Genomic DNA, 19,697 nt, shown 5'->3' with positions numbered 1-19,697 from the left:
GGTCCTCCACAATAGTGTGGGGTTTGTTGTTTTTAGCCACTCTAAAACTGACCATATAAGATGCTTGTGGTCTGTTTTTATTCATAGGATCCGGCACTCGAATGCAGCTTTTACTTGTTTAAAGTGATTTTAGCTGTCGCTCAAAATGTTCTCATGGTTTATTTTTCAAATGGGGATGATTTGTCTCTAAATCTCTGTGCAATACTGAAGGTTTCATTGAGTTGTGAAACAATACTTGCACAATTATCACATTATGGCTGGGAAAATCCCCAGTATTTATACATGTGAACATCAGTGAAATATAATTGTCATCATATTTGCGCTTCTTTGTGTTACAGTCAGAGGTGACATGCTTTCTCCCACTTTGAGGCTCCACATCAGACCCTTCATTACTTTCCACATGACTGTCTCCTTCTATGCTAGATACTTGGCTAGTAACCACAGATACATTTGCGCTGGCATCCCAATCTGACAAACACATTGTTGAACAATCACCTGTGCGGTCACTGGCAAATGCATCTTCAGATATGAGCTGATTGGTGGTAGTGGCCGCTGTTTCGGTGGCAGAGCATTTTTTTTTTGGTTAACCATTTGTCCATTTCTTCAACAGTGCAACTTCAACAGTCAGGCGTCAGTCAATTGGGGAAGTCGCACCCATGTATTTTGTCAGGGCAATTGTTTTGCTAAACACCAGAGGGTGGTATATACACATGTATGTAATAGCCACATTAAACTGTATTAGTGCAAATTTAGGCTTTTTGAATTGGTAATTACCCCGTCCCACGTATCACCTACAGCCTCTCCCATACCCCCGAGGGTAGGCGTACCCTAGTTTGGAAACCAGCGCAATAAAGAATAATAATATAGAAAAAACTTAACTCCCATATTGAACTGAGCAGTGCACTAATGCAGAGAAATTACTTTAGAACACCAGAGATTAAATGAATGATAACTGAAGAGTAAACAGTAACAGAACACCGGACTGGTAGATGAGTTTTTGGTACAAAGAAAACAGTTCTGGAAGGTACTTTGATAAGTGATAAACCCACAGATGTCTCAGAAATGCTGATAATTTCTGCTGCTCTGACAATTCAAAAGGATCATATGCTTGCAGATGATCATTCATTTGAATTTTTTAAGGTTTTTTAATGGATCAGCACCCATCACGATGTTTATATTGCTTAAATTGCTCACTTGATTGTTTTTTTGTTAAGTAGAATCAATATTTCAAAAATAAAAGGATGAGTACATTTTTACTTACAGAGCTTTTTTGGAGGCTTTGATCACCGGTAGGAGTTTTAGAAGAGCCTCCTCTGAAGCAGAGTATTTCTTCAGGTCAAACACATCCAGATCTTTTTCTGATGACAGTAAAATGAAGACCAGAGCTGACCACTGAGCAGGAGAAAGTTTCTCTGTGGAGAGACTTCCTGATGTCAGGCACTGTTGGATCTCCTCCACTAGAGAACGATCATTCAGTTCATTCAGACAGTGGAACAGATTGATGCTTTTCTCTGCAGACAGATTCTCACTGAGCTTCTTCTTGATGTACTGGACTGTTTCCTGACTGCTCTGTGAGTTTCTTCCTGTCTGTGTGAGCATTCCTCGTAGGAGAATCTGATTGTTCTGTAGTGAAAGACCCAGAAGGAAGCGGAGGAACAAGTCCAGGTGTCCATTTGGACTCTGTAAGGCCTTGTCCACACCACTCTGGTGGAAGTGCTTAAGTGTAGATTGTCCCGTTTCAGACTTCTGGGAGGTTGCTTGTTCTTCCAGCACATTAATTCCAGAGTTGATGAAGGTCAGATGGACATGAAGAGCAGCCAGAAACTCCTGAACACTCAGATGGATGAAGCAGAACACCTTGTCCTGGTACAGTCCACTCTCCTCTTTAAAGATCTGTGTGAACACTCCTGAGTATACTGAGGCTGCTCTGATATTAATGCCACACTCTGCCAGGTCTGATTCATAGAAGATCAAGTTTCCTTTCTGCAGCTGATCAAAAGCCAGTTTTCCCAGAGAATCAATCATCTTCCTGCTCTCTGGACTCCAGTGTGGATCTGTCTCAGCTCCTTCATCATACTTGACCTTCTTCACTTTGGCTTGAACCACCAGGAAGTGGATGTACATCTCAGTCAGGGTCTTGGGCATCTGTCCTCCCCTTCTGGTTTTCAGCACATCCTCCAGAACTGTAGCAGTGATCCAGCAGAAGACTGGGATGTGGCACATGATGTGGAGACTTCGTGATGTCTTGATGTGGGAGATGATCCTGCTGGCCTGATCCTCATCTCTGAATCTCTTCCTGAAGTACTCCTCCTTCTGTGGGTCAGTGAATCCTCTGACCTCTGTTACCATGGAAACACAGTCAGGAGGGATTTGACTAGCTGCTGCAGGTCGTGTGGTTATCCAGAGGCGAGCAGAGGGAAGCAGTTTCCCCCTGATGAGATTTATCAGCAGCACATCCACTGAGGTGGACTTGCAAGGGTCAGTCAGGATTGTAGTTTTGTGGAAGTCCAGAGGAAGTCGACACTCATCCAGACCATCAAAGATGAACACAACCTGGAGGTCTTCAATGCTGCTGATTCCTCCTTCTTTGGTTTCAGTAAAGAAGTGATGAACAAGTTCCACCAAGCTGAACTTTTCCTCTTTCAGCACATTCAGCTCTCTGAAAGTCAATGGAAATATGAACTGGATGTCCTGGTTGGCTTTGTCTTCAGCCCAGTCCAGAGTGAACTTCTGTGTTAAGACTGTTTTCCCAATGCCAGCCACTCCATTTGTCAGCACTGTTCTGATTGGTTCATCGCTTCCAGGTGAATCTTTAAACATGTCTTCTTGTCTGACTGTTGTTTCTGGTTTATCTGATTTCCTGGATGCGGTTTCAATCTGTCTGACCTCATGTTCATCACTGATCTCTGCAGTCCCTCCCTCTGTGATGTACAGCTCTGTGTAGATCTTATTCAGAAGGGTTGGGTTTCCTGCTTTAGCGATCCCCTCAAACACACACTGGAACTTCTTCTTCAACTTAGATTTAAGCCGAGGCTGACAACTTTGAAGAGCCTCTAAATAAATCATTAAAAATAGCAAGAAAAAAAAACAGTCTGTTTATTTCTTTGTCTTCTTTTTTTGTTTTGCATTTTTACATATTTTTTCTTCAAACGTACTTAGATCTCAAATTACAATACTGAAGAAATCTCATTAATTATAAGTGCACCATCCTGCTATTAAAGTGAAGAGAAAATTGTTTCAGTTGCATTAGTACTAAACCAAAAAGCTTGGATGCCGGACATTGTTTACATTCTAATGTTTATTCATATTTCTTGTAGTTTTTTTTCGCTTCAGGGTATCTGCCTGGAGAAGAGACAGCAGGTAGTATTTTGCCTGTTAACAGCATGATGAGGAAATGGGAGAGAACCAAACAGCTGCTGACGTTGTTTATATTCAACAGTGAATGATTTAGTCTATCTTCTTGGACATAAGCAGATGGATATTAGCCATCACATAACGATCATATATTTACCAGCTTTCCCATTAACAAGTTTTAGGTCATTTTATTATATTATCAAATCTGTGTCTTTTAGTGATTGTACACAGGGCAAGAGCATGGTGACGACTGATCACTTATACCAACATTTACCATCTTTGTGTTTGGTTTTAAACAGGCTTCTGTGATGAAGGACGGGCAAAGATATCACTTTGCAAATGTGAAGAGGTGCCTTGTTTCTTCAAATCTTTTCCTCTTTCTTTTTGATCAAGTGTGTACTTCCACTGACATTTTAATGAATGGTCTCAAAGAGTTACTTAAATTACTTTTCCTCTTGTTTGGATTGTTGTGTTATTTGTGCTTCTTCAATCTTGATGTCATGAAAAATACATCTGGCTTCATTCACTGAGTGATGCTCAGCTTGAGATACAACAAATCATCACCAAACCAAAGAAGCTCCTGTTCTGTTATAATTTAAATAAATGGAACTTCTGCGCAGTCACACTAAAGGTTTTTAAACCTACATATGTAAAATAAAAAATTGGCTTTGTGGCTTGTGTAACCAATGGGAACATTTACAAACTAAACAGGTTTTCAACTCTGGACTTCTCCAAATTTTGTCACAAAAAATCCCACTGAACTTTCATGCTGTCTTTCAACTGCTACCCACACTGTTTAAAATAAACATCTGAGGGGAATTCAATATTTCACATTAAATTCCTGCCATAAACTCAAAAAGAGATTATGCACACTGTGACTAATAGAAGACTGGAATATTTTTCCTTCATGGGTTTCTGAAGCACTCAAGAAGTCACACAAGTGACACTACTTTTTTTTTTTAAAGCAATTAGTTTTTCACGGTTTTAACAACTAAATAAGATTACTGTTCACATAAATAGAGCTAAGAAAAATCTATGTTAAAAAAAATAATTCTGAGCAGTCTATTTTAAGTTAAACGCTTATGTGATATAATTTCTCTCAAGTTAATACTTTAGTTTACTACTCTGTAAGTACAACACACTTAAAACCCTTGGTTAGTACAACATACTTCTTATTCCACCTCATTACTTTTCAGGGAGTTGTTTTCAGCATGTCTCTAAGAGATTTTTTTTATTCTCCAGTAGTCTGTAGTTTGTACATGTGATGATTGTCGTTAGAGTGGTCTTGCAGGCATGGATTTAAGAGGTAATTGCAGGGTTTATTCTGCTACCAATACATCTTTTAATGATCTTCACTCCGTCATGGCCATTTGGGAAAGGTTTTTTTTTTCCATTGTGAGCAGCCCTTTAATAAATCCAAATGTATGTTGTGGAATGAAGTTCCCGCTTTCTGCTTTTCGTTATATTAAATTCTGAGGTTTTACACTTCACATCTCAACAAACTACAGAGAAAAGTGGACTCACCTTGTTGAGCAGATGGATCAGAGTATAAACGCAGCTGAGAGAAAAGGGAGAGATCTATAGTCTGAAGATGTCTGACCATGATCCTGCTGGCTTTGTCCCCTTTCTTCCTCACTGTATCAATGAAGCAACGTGCCTTATCTGCTCTTACTGGGTTCCCTTCCAGTATTGATTCTTTCTCCAATTCATTTAAGACACCGTCACTTACAAGGGCCTCAAGGAGCTGTTTAAGGATTTCTGTTGACACCCTCCAAACAAAAGCTGACCGCACCCTGGCAAGCTCCTCTTCTACAAGAAGAAGGAAGAGACATAAACATGTATCCCCCTCAAACATTGATGACAAGGAGATCATTTTGAGTGAAGTTGCTTTCTTTTCCAAGCCCCTTAGACTGACAGTTGTCATGTTATGAAAATGTGCCAAAGAAAGATTAAGACATGTTGCAACAGATTTGAATTTGTGACCATTTTTAAAGACAGTATATAGATAACTATGTGCAAGTGCTCTGACAAATTTTTTCCAATAAGTGTTACAAAAAGGCAAAGGATTGTACCTTGTCTCTTTACATCCATACAGCTCATCAGACAAACCATTGATCTCCTACCTGCTGTGGAAGCTGCTTTAGTTGGTGATTCTTCTACAGGTTCTTTCATCATCTCTCTATGAAAACATGAGAAGACGATTTTAACAGAAGAAACTGTGAACACAGTCATGTGTCACATTATTTTATTGATATTAAGGTTTTAGTGTCTCAGCCACATACATCCAAAACGGACCTGTTTGAAATAAAACATCAATGACATGTGAATGTGGTGGTAATGATAATAAGGTAATAATGGTTGATTTTTTATATACTTTTTCAGGTATTAGTTCAGTGTAATAATAAAAAATCTGACCTTATAAACCACAAATGCATCCTTATCCTCATCCTTAACTTATACTGTCAGTCTTCAGTTTTATACCCAAACTGGGTATGGGAGTGTGATCCCCCTACAGTAATATATATATATGAAAAATTAAGAATATTTAGCCAAAAGTTTATTAACTTTGCTGCAATTCTGAAAAGGCATCAGCACGGTGACCAGTGTTGGTCAAGTTACTTGAAAAAAGTAATCAGCAGAGATGGGCAGTAACGCGTTACTTGTAACGCATAATCCATCATGCAAAATGTAATCAAATGGAAAAGTCCCTTTTTAAAACTTGTTTTATTAGTTTTAACCTTTTAACTTTATGCATCAAGCAAAAATTTAATTCTATGCAACATTCTCTGACTGGAAGAAATTTGTTTAACATTTAAACTTATTTTCTGCACATTCCAGCACATAATATATTTTTTTTGTGTGTGTTTACACTCACTCTTTCAAATAGATGCAAGTAAAACACAGCAGAAAATAAATAACATCAAAGACTAGTGGTCCTGTTGCTCTATTTTCACCTGTAAAGCAGGAGCGGCATAGGCGTAGGTTTACCCTGGTGCAGCTGTGCCGCAGCGGTCAGTTGAAGAATCCGCGAGTTTCTCTGTAAGTTTCCCTTTACGTGGTAGCGCACTCCCAGTGCTTGCTTGGAAGTTTAGGGGTTTTTTTTCGCGGTTAAAAGAGGTTTTCTTCCCACGCACAACGGACACTAATGTTTTTGTTACTTTTTATGTAATCAAACTCAAAGTAAGGTCAGTACTTCCAAGCTTTAAACGCTGCACACTCATACTCTCTCCCGCACTCGATATATGATCCATTGTTGATCTGCACACAGCTGTTGTCACGAATGTCGCACTCGCTTACGCTTACTCGCTTCTTGCTAAAAAATTACCGTTTTAGTAACGCAGTAACGCAGCGTTCCTACGGGAAAGTAACGGTAATCTAATTACCGTTTTTGCAATAGTAATCCCTTACTTTACTCGTTACTTGAAAAAAGTAATCAGAAACTGCCCATCTCTGGCGGTGACATGCATTGTCCTTTAGTACTGGAGCAACAGGAACACCAGTTAATCTGAAATCTCTTTGTCTCTCTAAAACAAAGTGACAGCAGACTGAGTCAAAGAAAGAAATGTTATTTAAACACCAAGGATCAGCAGAGTTAACGTGTTGGAGAATTGGACGTTCCAGTTCGTTCAAATGCAGCTGCAATCAGAGAAACAGATGCAGAGACAGAGAAACATCATGTGACTGAAAAAGAGTTCAGCCTTCTGGTTCAAACTCTGTACAGACACAAGAGACAGCAGCACCAAGTGATGATTTCAATGACCTTGTTCCTGTTAAACACAGTTACAGTTTTAACAGGATGCTTTACTGAAGTTGTTTGAAAACACGTTTGGTATTATTGCTGTCACGACCCGTGGCTCGGCATCCAGGGAGCCGTGGGAGGCTGCGGTGGCCACACCCTCGGGCTGTGCCGCCTCCAAACCACATGCATCTCATCTGAGGCAATCACCAGAGGACTACTTCAGCCAGCTCTGACGGCTTCTCCTCGCCAGTCCGTAAGTCTCCTCCCAGTGTGACCAGCATTCGGCGTGGAAGCCTGTGGCCTGCCTGTCCTCCTGCCTGACTGCCTCCCTCCCTAGGATTCCCTTCACGGGCACCTCTCCCGTCCGAGCTCCACGGTCCTGCTCTACCTGTAAGCCTCGGCAACTTACTGTATGAAGTCTAGCTGTTCATTTCTTGGGAACCTGCATGCTGTTAACTGTGTCTCCCCTTTCTGTTGCAGTTTCCCCACGGTCCCGATTACGGCACTCCTGGGCTCCACACTCCTTGTTTCCCCCCGTGGCATGAGCCTTAGTTTTTCGTTTCCTTAGCTTTGTTAAAAGATTCCTCAGTTAAATAAAACTTGTACATAGTTCTGAGCTGCGGTTACCTGAACACTCCGTGTTCTGTGACAATTACTATTACCTGGTTAGTACTTTTTTTCTGTGTTGTGTGTTGTAGTACAATCTGAACTTTTATTTGGGTCCAAAAATGTTGGACAGAAAGCAGAATCTCATCTAAACCAGATGTGCAAACCCACAGAGCCAAGAGCAAAGATGTCTCTGCACATCTGCCTGTGTTAGAAGAGGAACTTGTTTCTCGTTTCATTAAGTTCATCAACTTCATGTTGTTACAGTCATGTGACTGTTAGTGGCTCAGAGAGCTGTGAAAAAAAATAGGAAGTGGGGTGTCTAAGCGGTTGCTATGTTTCTGATGTCACACAGACTAGGATAAGGTGGAGTATAAACCAGAGAAACCTCAGGCTGTTCTCTTCTTCCTGCTCAGGTCAAAGGTCATCTATGTCAGCGGTCCCCAACCCCCGGGCCTCGGACCGGTACCGGTCCGTGAGTCGTTTGGTACTGGGCCGCGAGAGTTGAGGCTCAGGTGTGAAATGTATAGTTTTCAGGGTTTCTATTGGATTTCAGCGTTATTTTGTTATCGTTTTTATCGTTTACTCGGTTTTCCTTGGTCTTTTCACGTGTGTTATGAATAAATTTTCTTTTTTTCGGTACCAGTACTAGTTTTATTTTGTTGTATTTATCCGCGACACCTTAAAGGCCGGTCCATGAAAATATTGTCAGGCATAAACCGGTCCGTGGCGCAAAAAAGGTTGGGGACCGCTGATCTATGTGATAGATTTGATGTTTTAATTTCTAATCTTTCAAATATTTGTTTTGCTGGAACTTTTGCTTGAGTGGATGAAAACTGAAGTGGGTTCCTTCTGACCTACTGAAAAGACGTCTTTTCTTCTCTTTGTGTTCTGGTACTTTCTCAGCTCCAGGGGAACTTCTAGGGGGAGAGGTGAAGGTGTCCCTGTGTCTCTAACATCCCTCTCAGTGTTGGGATGGTGAATGAAGGAGTTTTGGTGCAGTTCGAGCAGAGACACTAAAATGCAGCAGTGATTGTGTCTAATCAGACAAACATGAAGTAAATGCACTGAAGCTGCTGTCAGTCTGAGTATAATCAAATGTCTGATTGAATGTACGTCAAGCACCATAGATAACGTATTGGAATGTGTTACTATTGAAATCCGTGTTGAAAAAGCTAACAATATAATTATAAGTTGCATCTATAGGTCACCAGGGTCATGCCTTGACACATTCAATGAAAAAGTTTCTGCTATGTTTAGCCACCTAAATGATAAAAAAGCACAAATAATTTGTGGTGATTTTAATATAAATTTGCTAAACCCAAATAGACATCAGAAAACAACAGATTTCATCAATACAATGTATAGTAACTGCCTTTTCACTGTAATTATAAAACCAAGTAGAATATGAATTGATACAGCTACATTGATAGATATTATATATTTACAAATAAAATTGACTATGAAATAGTAGGTGGACTTCTTATAACTGATATAAGCGATCATCTTCCTCTTTTGGCAATTTTTCAAAATTATTTTGGGATTAAAACTAAATAAAAGCATCAAACATTTGACATGATACGACATAGAACAACAAGAGCCATTGCTGCCCTCCAGGTGGACTTAAAGGAACACAACTGGAATGAGGTTTTTGCAAATGAAGATTCAAATAGTGCATATGATGCATTCTTATCAACTATAATTTCACTATATGAAAAACATTGTCCTTTAATGAAAATCACAAAAAAGCATCACAGATCAAATAAGCCATGGATCACAAAGGGGGTAGAAGATGCATGTAAAAAGAAAAATAATCTATATAAGAGATTATATATAACAAATTATTGGAGCAAAATAGAAGTAACACACAAGAAACATGGAGGTTATTAAATAGTATATTCAAATAGGGCTCAAAATATAAGAATTATCCAGACAATTTTAAAAAAGATAAAGATAGTGTGCTTGATAAAACTAAAGACATTTCAAATGAATTTAATGATTTCTTTGTAAATGTTGGCTATAATTTAGCAAAAGAAATTCCAGAGTCAAGAAAAAATAACGACCTAAATAAACATTTTACTCAGAATGTGTCCTCCATGTTTATTGGTCCTGTAACTCATAGAGAAATAATGAACATTGTGAAGACATTTAAAAATAAAAAGTCCACTGACTGTTTTGGTATTGACATGATATTAGTTAAAAGTATTATAGAATATATACTGCGACCTTTCACATACATTTGTAATCTGTCCTTTTGAACTGGTGTGTTTCCCTCAAAAATGAAAATAGCAAAAATTATTCCAATCCATAAAAATGGAGAGAGATGTCAATTTACTAATTACAGGCCAATATCACTACTCCCACAGTTCTCAAAAATTTTAGAAAAGTTATTTGTTAATAGACTTGATAAATATATTAAGAAGCATAATCTCCTAAGTGATAACCAATATGGCTTTAGAGCGAAAAGGTCCACTTGGATGGCAGTGATGGAAGTTGTAGAAGGGATATCTACTGAAATAGATAATAAGGAATATACTGTTGGTGTTTTTATAGACTTAAAAAAGCTGTTTGGTACAATTGATCATTCTATATTAATGAATAAACTAGAGAGATATAGTATAAGAGGCATAGCATACAAGTGGATGAAAAGTTACCTGGATGACAGATATCAATATGTTGAAATCAATAATGTAAAATCTAATCAGTTGAAGGTAATTTGTGGCTTTCCTCAGGGCTCTGTGCTGGGCCCTAAATTATTTATATTATATATAAATGACATATGTAGTGTTTCCAAATTGTTAAAATGTGTATTGGTTGCTGATGATACCACTCTGTATTGCTCAGGTAAAAACCTAGAACAGCTTCTGACTACAGTGGAAAAGGAGTTAAATATATTAAAAAACTGGTTTGATATAAATAAGTTATCGTTAAATATAAACAAAACAAAATTTATTATTTTTGGCACTAGACAAATGAAAAATGAATCTAAAATCAGGGTTAATGGAATTGAAATTGAAAGCGTGTGCGAAAAAATTAATTTCTTGGAGTGATAATTGATGATAAGCTTAGCTGGAAGTCTCATATAAACCATGTGAAAACAAAAGTTGCTATTCTCTACAAAACAAAGCATGTCCTGAACAAGAAATCATTATACACACTTTATTGCTCTCTATTTTATGATTTAGTTGAATATAAAATGGCACAGATACTGTATAAAGCACAAAATAACTTGCTTTGCCGCAGTACTCAGAAGCTGTTTAAAGTCAGAGAGAGTCAATATGACTTAATGGGAACAGAATTCTTTAAAAAAAAAAAAAAAAAAAAAAAAAAAAGATAAGGACAAACATAAAGCACAGATGTGTTTCTGTTAGAGGAGTTAACTTGTAAAATAGTTATGAAAGTGATTTAAAAAGGTGTAGTTCATTTTCCTTGTTTGAAAGCATGTTTAAAAATAGAGTGTTAGAAAAATAATATATAAATAAAGAATGAAAAGAGCAAAAATAATAATACTGAAACTCTTGGTTGTTTTGCTTCGATTATTTTAATGAAATTTAATTTAATGTAGTTACTAATCTAAGGTGCAAAGTTTTTTTGTTTTGTTTTGTTTTTTGTTTGTTTGTTTGCTTTGTTTTGTTTTATTCTTTGCTTTGAGCCCTACATGAGCTGCATGCTAAAAGATCTTTTGTTAAAAGTGTTGGTGTAAATCATATGCTTCAGCCAATACCTTTTGATTAGCCTTGTCTTATGCTTTCTTGCTTTGTGGTAATCTTTATTTTGTATTCACTAAGATATTTGAATGTTAATCAATAAATCAATCAATAAAAATAATGACCGTGTTACTGTTACAGTTACAGTTTTAACAGGATGTTTTTTGTATTTGATTTATTGCTCTGTAAAGGCTGAATCCTCTGAAATTAGCAGGCAAGACAACGACTGATGGTCAGAGCTGTCACACTGATATTAAAGTAGCATATCAGAAAAGGTTCCACCTTAACAGCTACAGGCAGCTGCCGTTTACATGTTATAGAAGAAAAACTGAACTGAACATACCTGTCCTTGATCCTTGATATTAGAATAATCCATCAGTCTATTTTAGTGCTTCTGCTCTGTTACACTGCGTTACATTGTTTCTACAAATTACATTTCCTGTGTGTTGAATTAAAATCAAATTAAAAGCACAAATCACAGTGTCAATTCTTAAATAGATTTTAATTGCAGAACATCAGGAGCAGGAAGTGTGTTTTTTTGCTGTGAAGACAAACCAAGTGTAAATGTGTGTGTTGGTGAGCTCACAGGCAGTGTGTCCCTCTTTTCTCTCAGTGGCCTCAGAAATGCTTACTCTGCTGTACATCACTTATTTTCAAATAATAACGTTGTTAAATGACTTTCATAGTAAATATGGATTCACATAGAGATAAAATGACATCATGAGAGAGTTTTTACCATAATGTCCATCAAAAAGACGATAAGGAGAAAGTGTGAGGAGACCTCTGGGTTGAAGTGAGTGCATCAGTGAAAAAGGTGAAATACTCAAACAAAGCAGAAGAACTTAACGCTTTATTGACCAATGGCCAGCCGACGGGCCCATTTCACAGGCAGTCTTTAAACGACTGTAACTCTTCATTTACGGTATGCTAGAGAAAGCTAGGTTTCGAAAAGAAGAGAAGCTGCGCTTTACGGGGATATTTTGCGTATTACGGTAGCACAAAGCATTCACAAGCTACAGCTGTCTGAACACAGAAATGTTCTGTTCTTTTGTATACTTCATCTGTTTGTATGTTGTACACTCATTGTGTGTTCAATAAAGTTCATTAAAAAAATCTAAACACAGAAGGAAAACTCAACTCCGCCTAGATTTTACCATGTGTGCCTCGCACTACCGTAACTCATTGACCATTTGAGCTAGGGGAAAAAATTCACATGGTTACTGAAAGAAGAGAGACTGAGTTTTACGGGGATATTTAGTGTATTACGGTAGCACAAAGCGTTCACAAGCTACAGCTGACTGGAAAAAGAAAAGTGAACACCGCTTAGTGGTGCACTTAATGTGCGCTTCGCACTAATGTAACTCTTCGACTATTTGGGCTAGAGGGACATTTCAAACGGTTACTGAAAGACGACAAGATGGGCTTTACGAAACATTATGGTGCATCATTAGAAAGCAAGAATAGTTTAATAGTTTAATTATTTATATAGCACATTTAATTACAACAGGAACGTTGACCAAAGTGCTGTACAAGAATACAACATACATAATAAAACAACTTAGAGTATTAAAAGCAAACACCAAATATGAATTAACAAATAACAAATAACTCTCATGCTGTATTAAAAGCCAGTAAATAAAAATGCGTTTTAAGATAAGATTTAAAAAGATTGACAGTAGGAGCCTGTCTGATGTGTAGGGGTAAATTATTCCACAGCTTAGGCGCTACGACTGCAAATGCTCGATCGCCTCTATGAACCAGCCTCGACCTTGGTAAAGCTAAAAGCAAAAGATCACTTGATCTAAGAGATCTAAGGGGGGTATAAGTCTGCAAGAGGTCAGACAAATACCCGGGAGCCTGTACATTCAGGGCTTTGTAAGTCAACAATAAAATTTTAAAATTAATTCTGAAGCGGACAGGGAGCCAATGAAGGGAGGCAAGTACCGGGGAAATGTGTTCACATCTTTTAGTACGTGTCAAAAGACGAGCTGCAGCATTCTGGACCAACTGCAGCCTTGCCAGGCAGGTCTGGCTGACTCCAGCATATAAGGAGTTACAATAGTCCAGCTGGGATATAATAAAAGCATGAATCGCTCGTTCAAAGTTTTTAAAAGATAAAAATGATCTCACCTTAGATAAAAGCCTCAGTTTGAAGAAAGACCGCTGTACAACTGAGCTAATTTGTTTTTCAAAGGTGAAATTGCTGTCAAGTATAACCCCCAAATTTTTGGCATGTGATTTGACAAAAGGCTCAAAACTGTGCAGGTTAAAATTAGAAGTGTTGGGATTACCGCTTGGTCCAAAAATTATCACTTCGGTTTTGTTCTCATTAAAGTTAAGGAAATTAGAGGCCATCCAGGATTTAACTTCACCGAGACACTGAAGTAAGGGTTCTAGTGAGGCAGGACTGTTTCCCTTCAATTGAAGATAGATCTGAGTATCATCGGCATATGAATGAAAACAAATGTTGTATTTTCTAAAAATTTGACCTAAAGGCAGCATATAAATGGAGAACAATATTGGCCCCAGTATAGATCCCTGGGGAACACCACAAGTAAGGGGAGCTGAGGAAGAGATAAAATCGCCAAAGCTCACAGAGAAGGTCCTGTCAGACAGGTATGACCTGAACCACTCTAATGGGGTGCCCTTTACGCCACAATGCTCCAACCATGAAATTTAAATGCTGTGGTCAACAGTATCGAAGGCAGCGGTCAGATCTAAAAGCAGAAGCACAGCTGAGTCACCTGAGTCAGTGGCTAATAAAAGATCATTAAGAACCTTTAAAAGTGCAGTTTCTGTGCTATGAAGAGTTTTAAAACCAGACTGAAACCTCTCAAGAACATTGTGTCCATTTACAAAAGATTGCAGCTGAACAAACACAATCTTTTCCAAAATTTTCGACAGGAAGGGGAGCTTTGAAATAGGCCTGAAGTTAGTGAGGACGGAGGAGTCAAGATTAGGTTTTTTAAGTACAGGCTGTACAACAGCATGTTTAAAACAGGCTGGCACAACACCTGAGCTAAGGCTGCTATTAAAAATAGCTAAAATGTCAGAACTGACAACCTTAAAAATCTTTTTTAGAAGATGTGTTGGAATAATGTCATTTGGACACGATGATGTCTTTGTGCCACTACATACTTCCTCCACCTGATCAAGAACAATGACGGTCAATAAAGGAGAGCAGAGAAGAAATGTGCTGAAGGAACTTTCAGTGCTTTAAGTTACAGAAGCACAAGCTGCCTCTAATGTCTGAGAGAAAAGATGAATGCAAACCTGCTGCTGGTCTGGTTCCACTCTGCCTCGTTGGTCCAGCTGTGAGTCCGGCAGATCTGTGCTGTTTGTGCTAAAGAAGGTCGTCTGACACGGAGATCAGCAAGGAGAAGCGAAACAGGAAGAGCAGGAAGGGAGGTGCTTGTGGGGAACCAGGGATTAAGCAATATCAGAAATTCTCAAGTTTGCAATTTAGAAACATGTAAAAATGTTTGTTGGAGGCTTTCTGTCCTGTTACTGAGCGAAGCATTAAAATTATGTTTCTATTGTAGTTTCTGTTGTAGTGACACTTTAAACTGGTTTGACTACAGATCAAAGAAACACTCAGTGTGTTAGTGAAAGTTGTTTTTAGCTGACCTTGAGGTTAAGGTTACTTTGTTTATACCCAAAGGTAAATTTGCTTTGCAGAAAAATGATAGCATTTGGCATCCCTTCACGAACACACATTCCTAGTTAAAACCTCACAAAAAACACATATATAGTACTTGAACAATATGAATCAAATAAAAAACATACCTTATTTAGTTCAGTGACAGCAACAGGGGCAAAGCTGTTTTTATAATACTTTGTTCTACATCTTGGAAATAGAAACCTCCCTCCTGGGGAAAGAAGCTGAAATTCACCCCGTACAGGATGAGAACCATTTTTAAGAATTGATTAAGCCATCTGTTGTATCTGTGTAGAGTACAGGGAGGCTAAACAGGACTGTGACTCACCTATCAGGCGACTGGACCATCTCACTATCTGATTCAGTGAGTTTTTCTCTGTGACAGAGGTCTGACCAAATCATGCTACCAAACAAAAAGATAAAACAGACTCAATAAAAGAACGATAAAACAAAGTTACAATTTTTAAGTCAATGTGGAAATGAGCAAGTTTCCTGAGGCAGTAAAGGCGCTGGTGACCCTTTTTACAGGCCGATTTGCAATTCTCATCAAAGTTCAGTTTTTCATTGATTACAGTCCCAAGATATTTATATGATTGCACTTGCTCTATTTTCTGTCGAAAAGAGCCCATGACAGCACAAAAAAGTAGCTTTAGTAAAGGTTACAAATGTTCTTCGTATGGCCTCTGACAGTCGACTCATCTCTGTGCCTCTCCTGCTAGACCTCAGTGCAGCATTTGATACTGTCGACCCTAATATTCTATTAGAGCGATTAGAGCATTACATATTACAGGTACTGAGCTGCAGTGGTTTGTATCACATCTATCGCTCAGAATCCAATTTGTTTATGTAAATGGAGAGTTATGTAAATGGAGGTTAATTATGGAGTTCCACAGGGTTCAGCACTAGGGCCAATTCTGTTTACATTATGCTTAGGCAGTATCATCAAAAGACACAACATACAATTTCACTGCTATGCAGATGACACCCAGCTTTATCTATCCAGGAAGCAAGATAACACACACCAATTAGTTAAACTGCAGGAATGTCTTAAAGACATAAAGACCTGGATGGCCTCTAACTTTCTGCTTCTTAATTCAGATAAAATTGGGGTTATTGTACTCGGCCCTGGCAATCTTAGAAATATGGTATCTAACCAGATTTTTACTTTCTTTTTTTTTATATATATACTTTTTTTACTCTTGATGTCATGACCTTGGCCTTCAGTAACACTGTGAGGAACCTTGGAGTCATTTTTAACCAGGATAGCTCCTTCGATGCACATATTAAACAAATATTTAGGACTGCTTTGTTGCATTTGAACTGTCCTGTCTCAGAGTGATGCTGAAAAACTACATTTATTACTTCTAGGCTGGACTACTGTAATTCATTATTATCAGGATGTCCTAAAAACTCTCCCTAAAAAACTCCCTGAAAAGTCTTCAGCTAATCCAAAATGCTGCAGCAAGAGTACTGACAGGGACTAGAAAGAGAGAGCATATTTCTCCTGTTTTGGCTTCCCTTCATTGGCTTCCTGTTAAATCCAGAATTGAATTCAAAATCCTGCTCCTCACATACAAGGTCTTAAATAATCAGGCCCCATCTTATCTTAATGACCTTGTAGTACCATATCACCCTATTAGAGCACGTCGCTCTCGCTCTGCAGGCCTACTTGTTGTTCCTAGAGTATTTAAAAGTAGAATGGGAGGGAGAGCCTTCAGTTTTCAGGCCCCTCTTCTGTGGAACCAGCTTCCAGTTTGGATTCGGGAGACAGACACTATCTCTACTTTCAAGATTAGGCTTAAAACTTTCCTTTTTGCTAAAGCATATAGTTAGGGCTGGACCAGGTGATCCTGAATCCTCCCTTAGTTATGCTGCAATAGACGTAGGCTGCCGGGGGATTCCCATGATGCATTGAGTTTTTCCTTTCCAGTCACCTTTCTCACTCACTATGTATTAACAGACCTCTCTGCATTGAATCATATCTGTTATTAACCTCTGTCTCTCCTCCACAGCATGTCTTTTATCCTGTCTTCCTTCTCTCACCCCAACCGGTCGCAGCAGATGGCCGCCCCTCCCTGAGCCTGGTTCTGCCGGAGGTTTCTTCCTGTTAAAAGGGAGTTTTTCCTTCCCACTGTCGCCACAGTGCTTGCTCATAGGGGGTCATATGATTGTTGGGTTTTTCTCTGTATCTATGAAGCGCCTTGAGGCGACTTTTGTTGTGATTTGGCGCTATTTAAATAAAATTGAATTGAAATGAATTGAATTATATATATATATATATATATATATATATATATATATATATATATAGATAGATATACATACATACATACATACATACATACATACATACATCAGGGACCTGTTTTTGTGATTTGACACTACATAAATAAAACTGAATTGCTAATATGATCAATAAGACTGGTTGATCATATTAGCACGCGTGTACCTGAATAATTTGTTTCTGACACCGATCTGAAAAATATAACTGGACATCAAACGCAATCATGATTCAGTAAACACACTCACATTAAATGGTGATAGTCTGAGACATTCAGTGGTTATTGTGAAAATTAAAATAATTTTTAAATAATCAGTGCCAGGTGTTACAGAGAATACACAAGCATCATCAGTGTTGTTTAAGTTTAATTTTAAAAAGTATCCTCGATAAATGAGGATAAATATATATATATAATATATATTTATTTATATAAATATAAATATTTCTAACATTTTGAGTTATTTTCCAGTGTTAGAAAATCAGCACTGCTCAGTGTTAGTCATTGTTAATCTTCAAAACTGACTAGGTTACTTTTAAACATATAACACTGTCAAAAGTGTTAATTTAACACTCAACAGTGTTGTATTTAACACTCAGAGGTGTGGACCCATATAGACACTCTCCAGTGTTAATTTAACACTGGAGATTTTGCTGTGTAGAAAGTAACTTTTATTCAGGTCTAAACATGTTGGACAGGAAGTCTGAATCAGATCTAAACCTGCAAACCCACAAACTGAGAGCAAAGCTGTCTCTGCATGGCTGAGTGTGTTAGAAGAGGAAGTGGTTTCATCAAACTCTAGCATGTCTCATCATCACAGCTATGTTTCTGTTAGCGGTTTAGCGTTTATGTCACACAGACCAGGATGAGGCGAATTATAGACCAGAGAAACTTCAGGCCATTCTCTTCTTCCTGCTTTGTTCAGAGGTCTTAATTCTGTCCATTTGACACATGGCAGTTTAGATATTTTCATTTCTGATCTTTCAAATATTGACTTTACTGGAACTTATGCTTGAGTTGAAAAAAAAACTGAAGTAGATTCCTTCCTAGCTCCAGAAAAGACTTATTTTCTTCTCTTTGTATCCTTGTACTTTCCCAGATCCAGGGGCTCCCCCAGGAGGAGGGGTGAATGTGCCCCTGTATCTCTACACATTTTATTTATCTGTGAGCAGTATCAGCTTTTAGACAACAGAAACCATCAGCAAAACTTTTTACATGAGTCCAGAAATAAAACTGTCAGTCTACAGAGCTGCTAACTCAATCTAAAATGCATGCTAAACTACAAACTCCACCCTGTGCTGAGAACTGAAACGTCTTCACTGTTATTTTTCTTCAGATCATCATTCAAAATATTTAAACTGACTCTCTGTGAAGTATTTTTTCCTTAAAACCCAGAAACAATAACAATGTCTAAACAACAGCAGAAACTGAAGACAAAGCACTCAACTTAATACTTACATACAAACTAAACTATGAACCTGGTGTCTGCAACAATCTTTTGTATACAGGCTATAGATAGAGGCACAGTAGAAAGAAATGTTTAATCCAATGCACACAATAACAAAAAGGAAGAAGAAGTTTAACAGTCTGCTGTTGTTAGCCAGGAAAACATTAAGGATTGCTTCCATTACCTTCACACGAAGCTTCACATGGAGATGTCAGAAACACGAAGTTCAGGAAGTGAAAGTAAACTTTAAGCAGGAAGCCCTCCTAGCTAGGCGTGCCATTTTGATAAGGTGGAAGACTGTTGCCCCGCCCTCCCATGTTCAGTGGCTTGCTGATCTCATGTCATGCCTCAGTCTGGAAAAGATCCACTGCTCCATCCAGAACCAAAAGGATACATTTGATAAAATTTGGGATCTCTTTCTGGAAAACTTCTCTAAACTTCAACTTAAGGATGTTCCAGCTGACTAATGGATTTGCTTCTCCATAGTGGTCTGATGTCTGTTTGTGTTAACGGGAACGTGAAGCTCAGTGATGTTGTAGCTAACTTCTGTGTGGTTCTTATGGAAAGGGCTAGTTAATATCATAATCCCTCCGGGTTGTGGCTTTTGTTATTTTGTTTTTGGGGGGGGGGGGGGGGGGGGGGGGTTGTTTTCATTTTTATTTTTTTTTGTCTCTTTTTGTTTTGTTTTTTTTCTGTTTTTTTTTTCCTCGTTGCTTGTTTGGTAAATAATAAGAGAGGAAAACAATGTTCCAACATGAGAAGTTCTATTTTGTATTCATTGTAAACAGTTTGTGTTCTCCGTCTTTCTTTTTTCTTTGTAAACTATATTCACAAATACTCACAAATATTTTGAATAAAAAAAACTTTAAGCAGGAAGGAAACACGCAAAGAGGCACCTTCACTGAAG

General features: G+C 38.1%; 1 protein-coding gene across 1 annotated transcript in view; it reads right to left on the bottom strand.

The window, feature by feature from the left end:
- The window catches only part of LOC146546951 (NLR family CARD domain-containing protein 3-like), a 34,561-nt gene extending 15,543 nt beyond the window's left edge, over nt 1-19,018 (bottom strand). Inside the window, exons 1-8 of the mRNA XM_085265360.1 lie at nt 18,975-19,018; nt 15,393-15,467; nt 15,193-15,288; nt 14,680-14,817; nt 5,770-5,863; nt 5,478-5,533; nt 4,879-5,163; nt 1,262-3,053 (exon numbers count right to left, since the gene is read on the bottom strand). Of these exons, the coding sequence (XP_085121486.1) occupies nt 1,262-3,053; nt 4,879-5,163; nt 5,478-5,533; nt 5,770-5,801 (2,165 nt within the window). The 5' untranslated portion in view covers nt 5,802-5,863; nt 14,680-14,817; nt 15,193-15,288; nt 15,393-15,467; nt 18,975-19,018. The remainder of the gene's footprint in view (nt 1-1,261; nt 3,054-4,878; nt 5,164-5,477; nt 5,534-5,769; nt 5,864-14,679; nt 14,818-15,192; nt 15,289-15,392; nt 15,468-18,974) is intronic.
- Nucleotides 19,019-19,697: the final 679 nt, after the last annotated feature.

The sequence above is a fragment of the Mchenga conophoros genome, linkage group LG23, assembly GCF_057382185.1.
Source record: "Mchenga conophoros isolate Kocher_MC1m ecotype Shallow Benthic linkage group LG23, M_conophoros_male_GT1.1, whole genome shotgun sequence".
NCBI classification, from domain to species: Eukaryota; Metazoa; Chordata; class Actinopteri; order Cichliformes; family Cichlidae; genus Mchenga; species Mchenga conophoros.
This window is presented reverse-complemented; position numbering and strand designations above follow the sequence as displayed.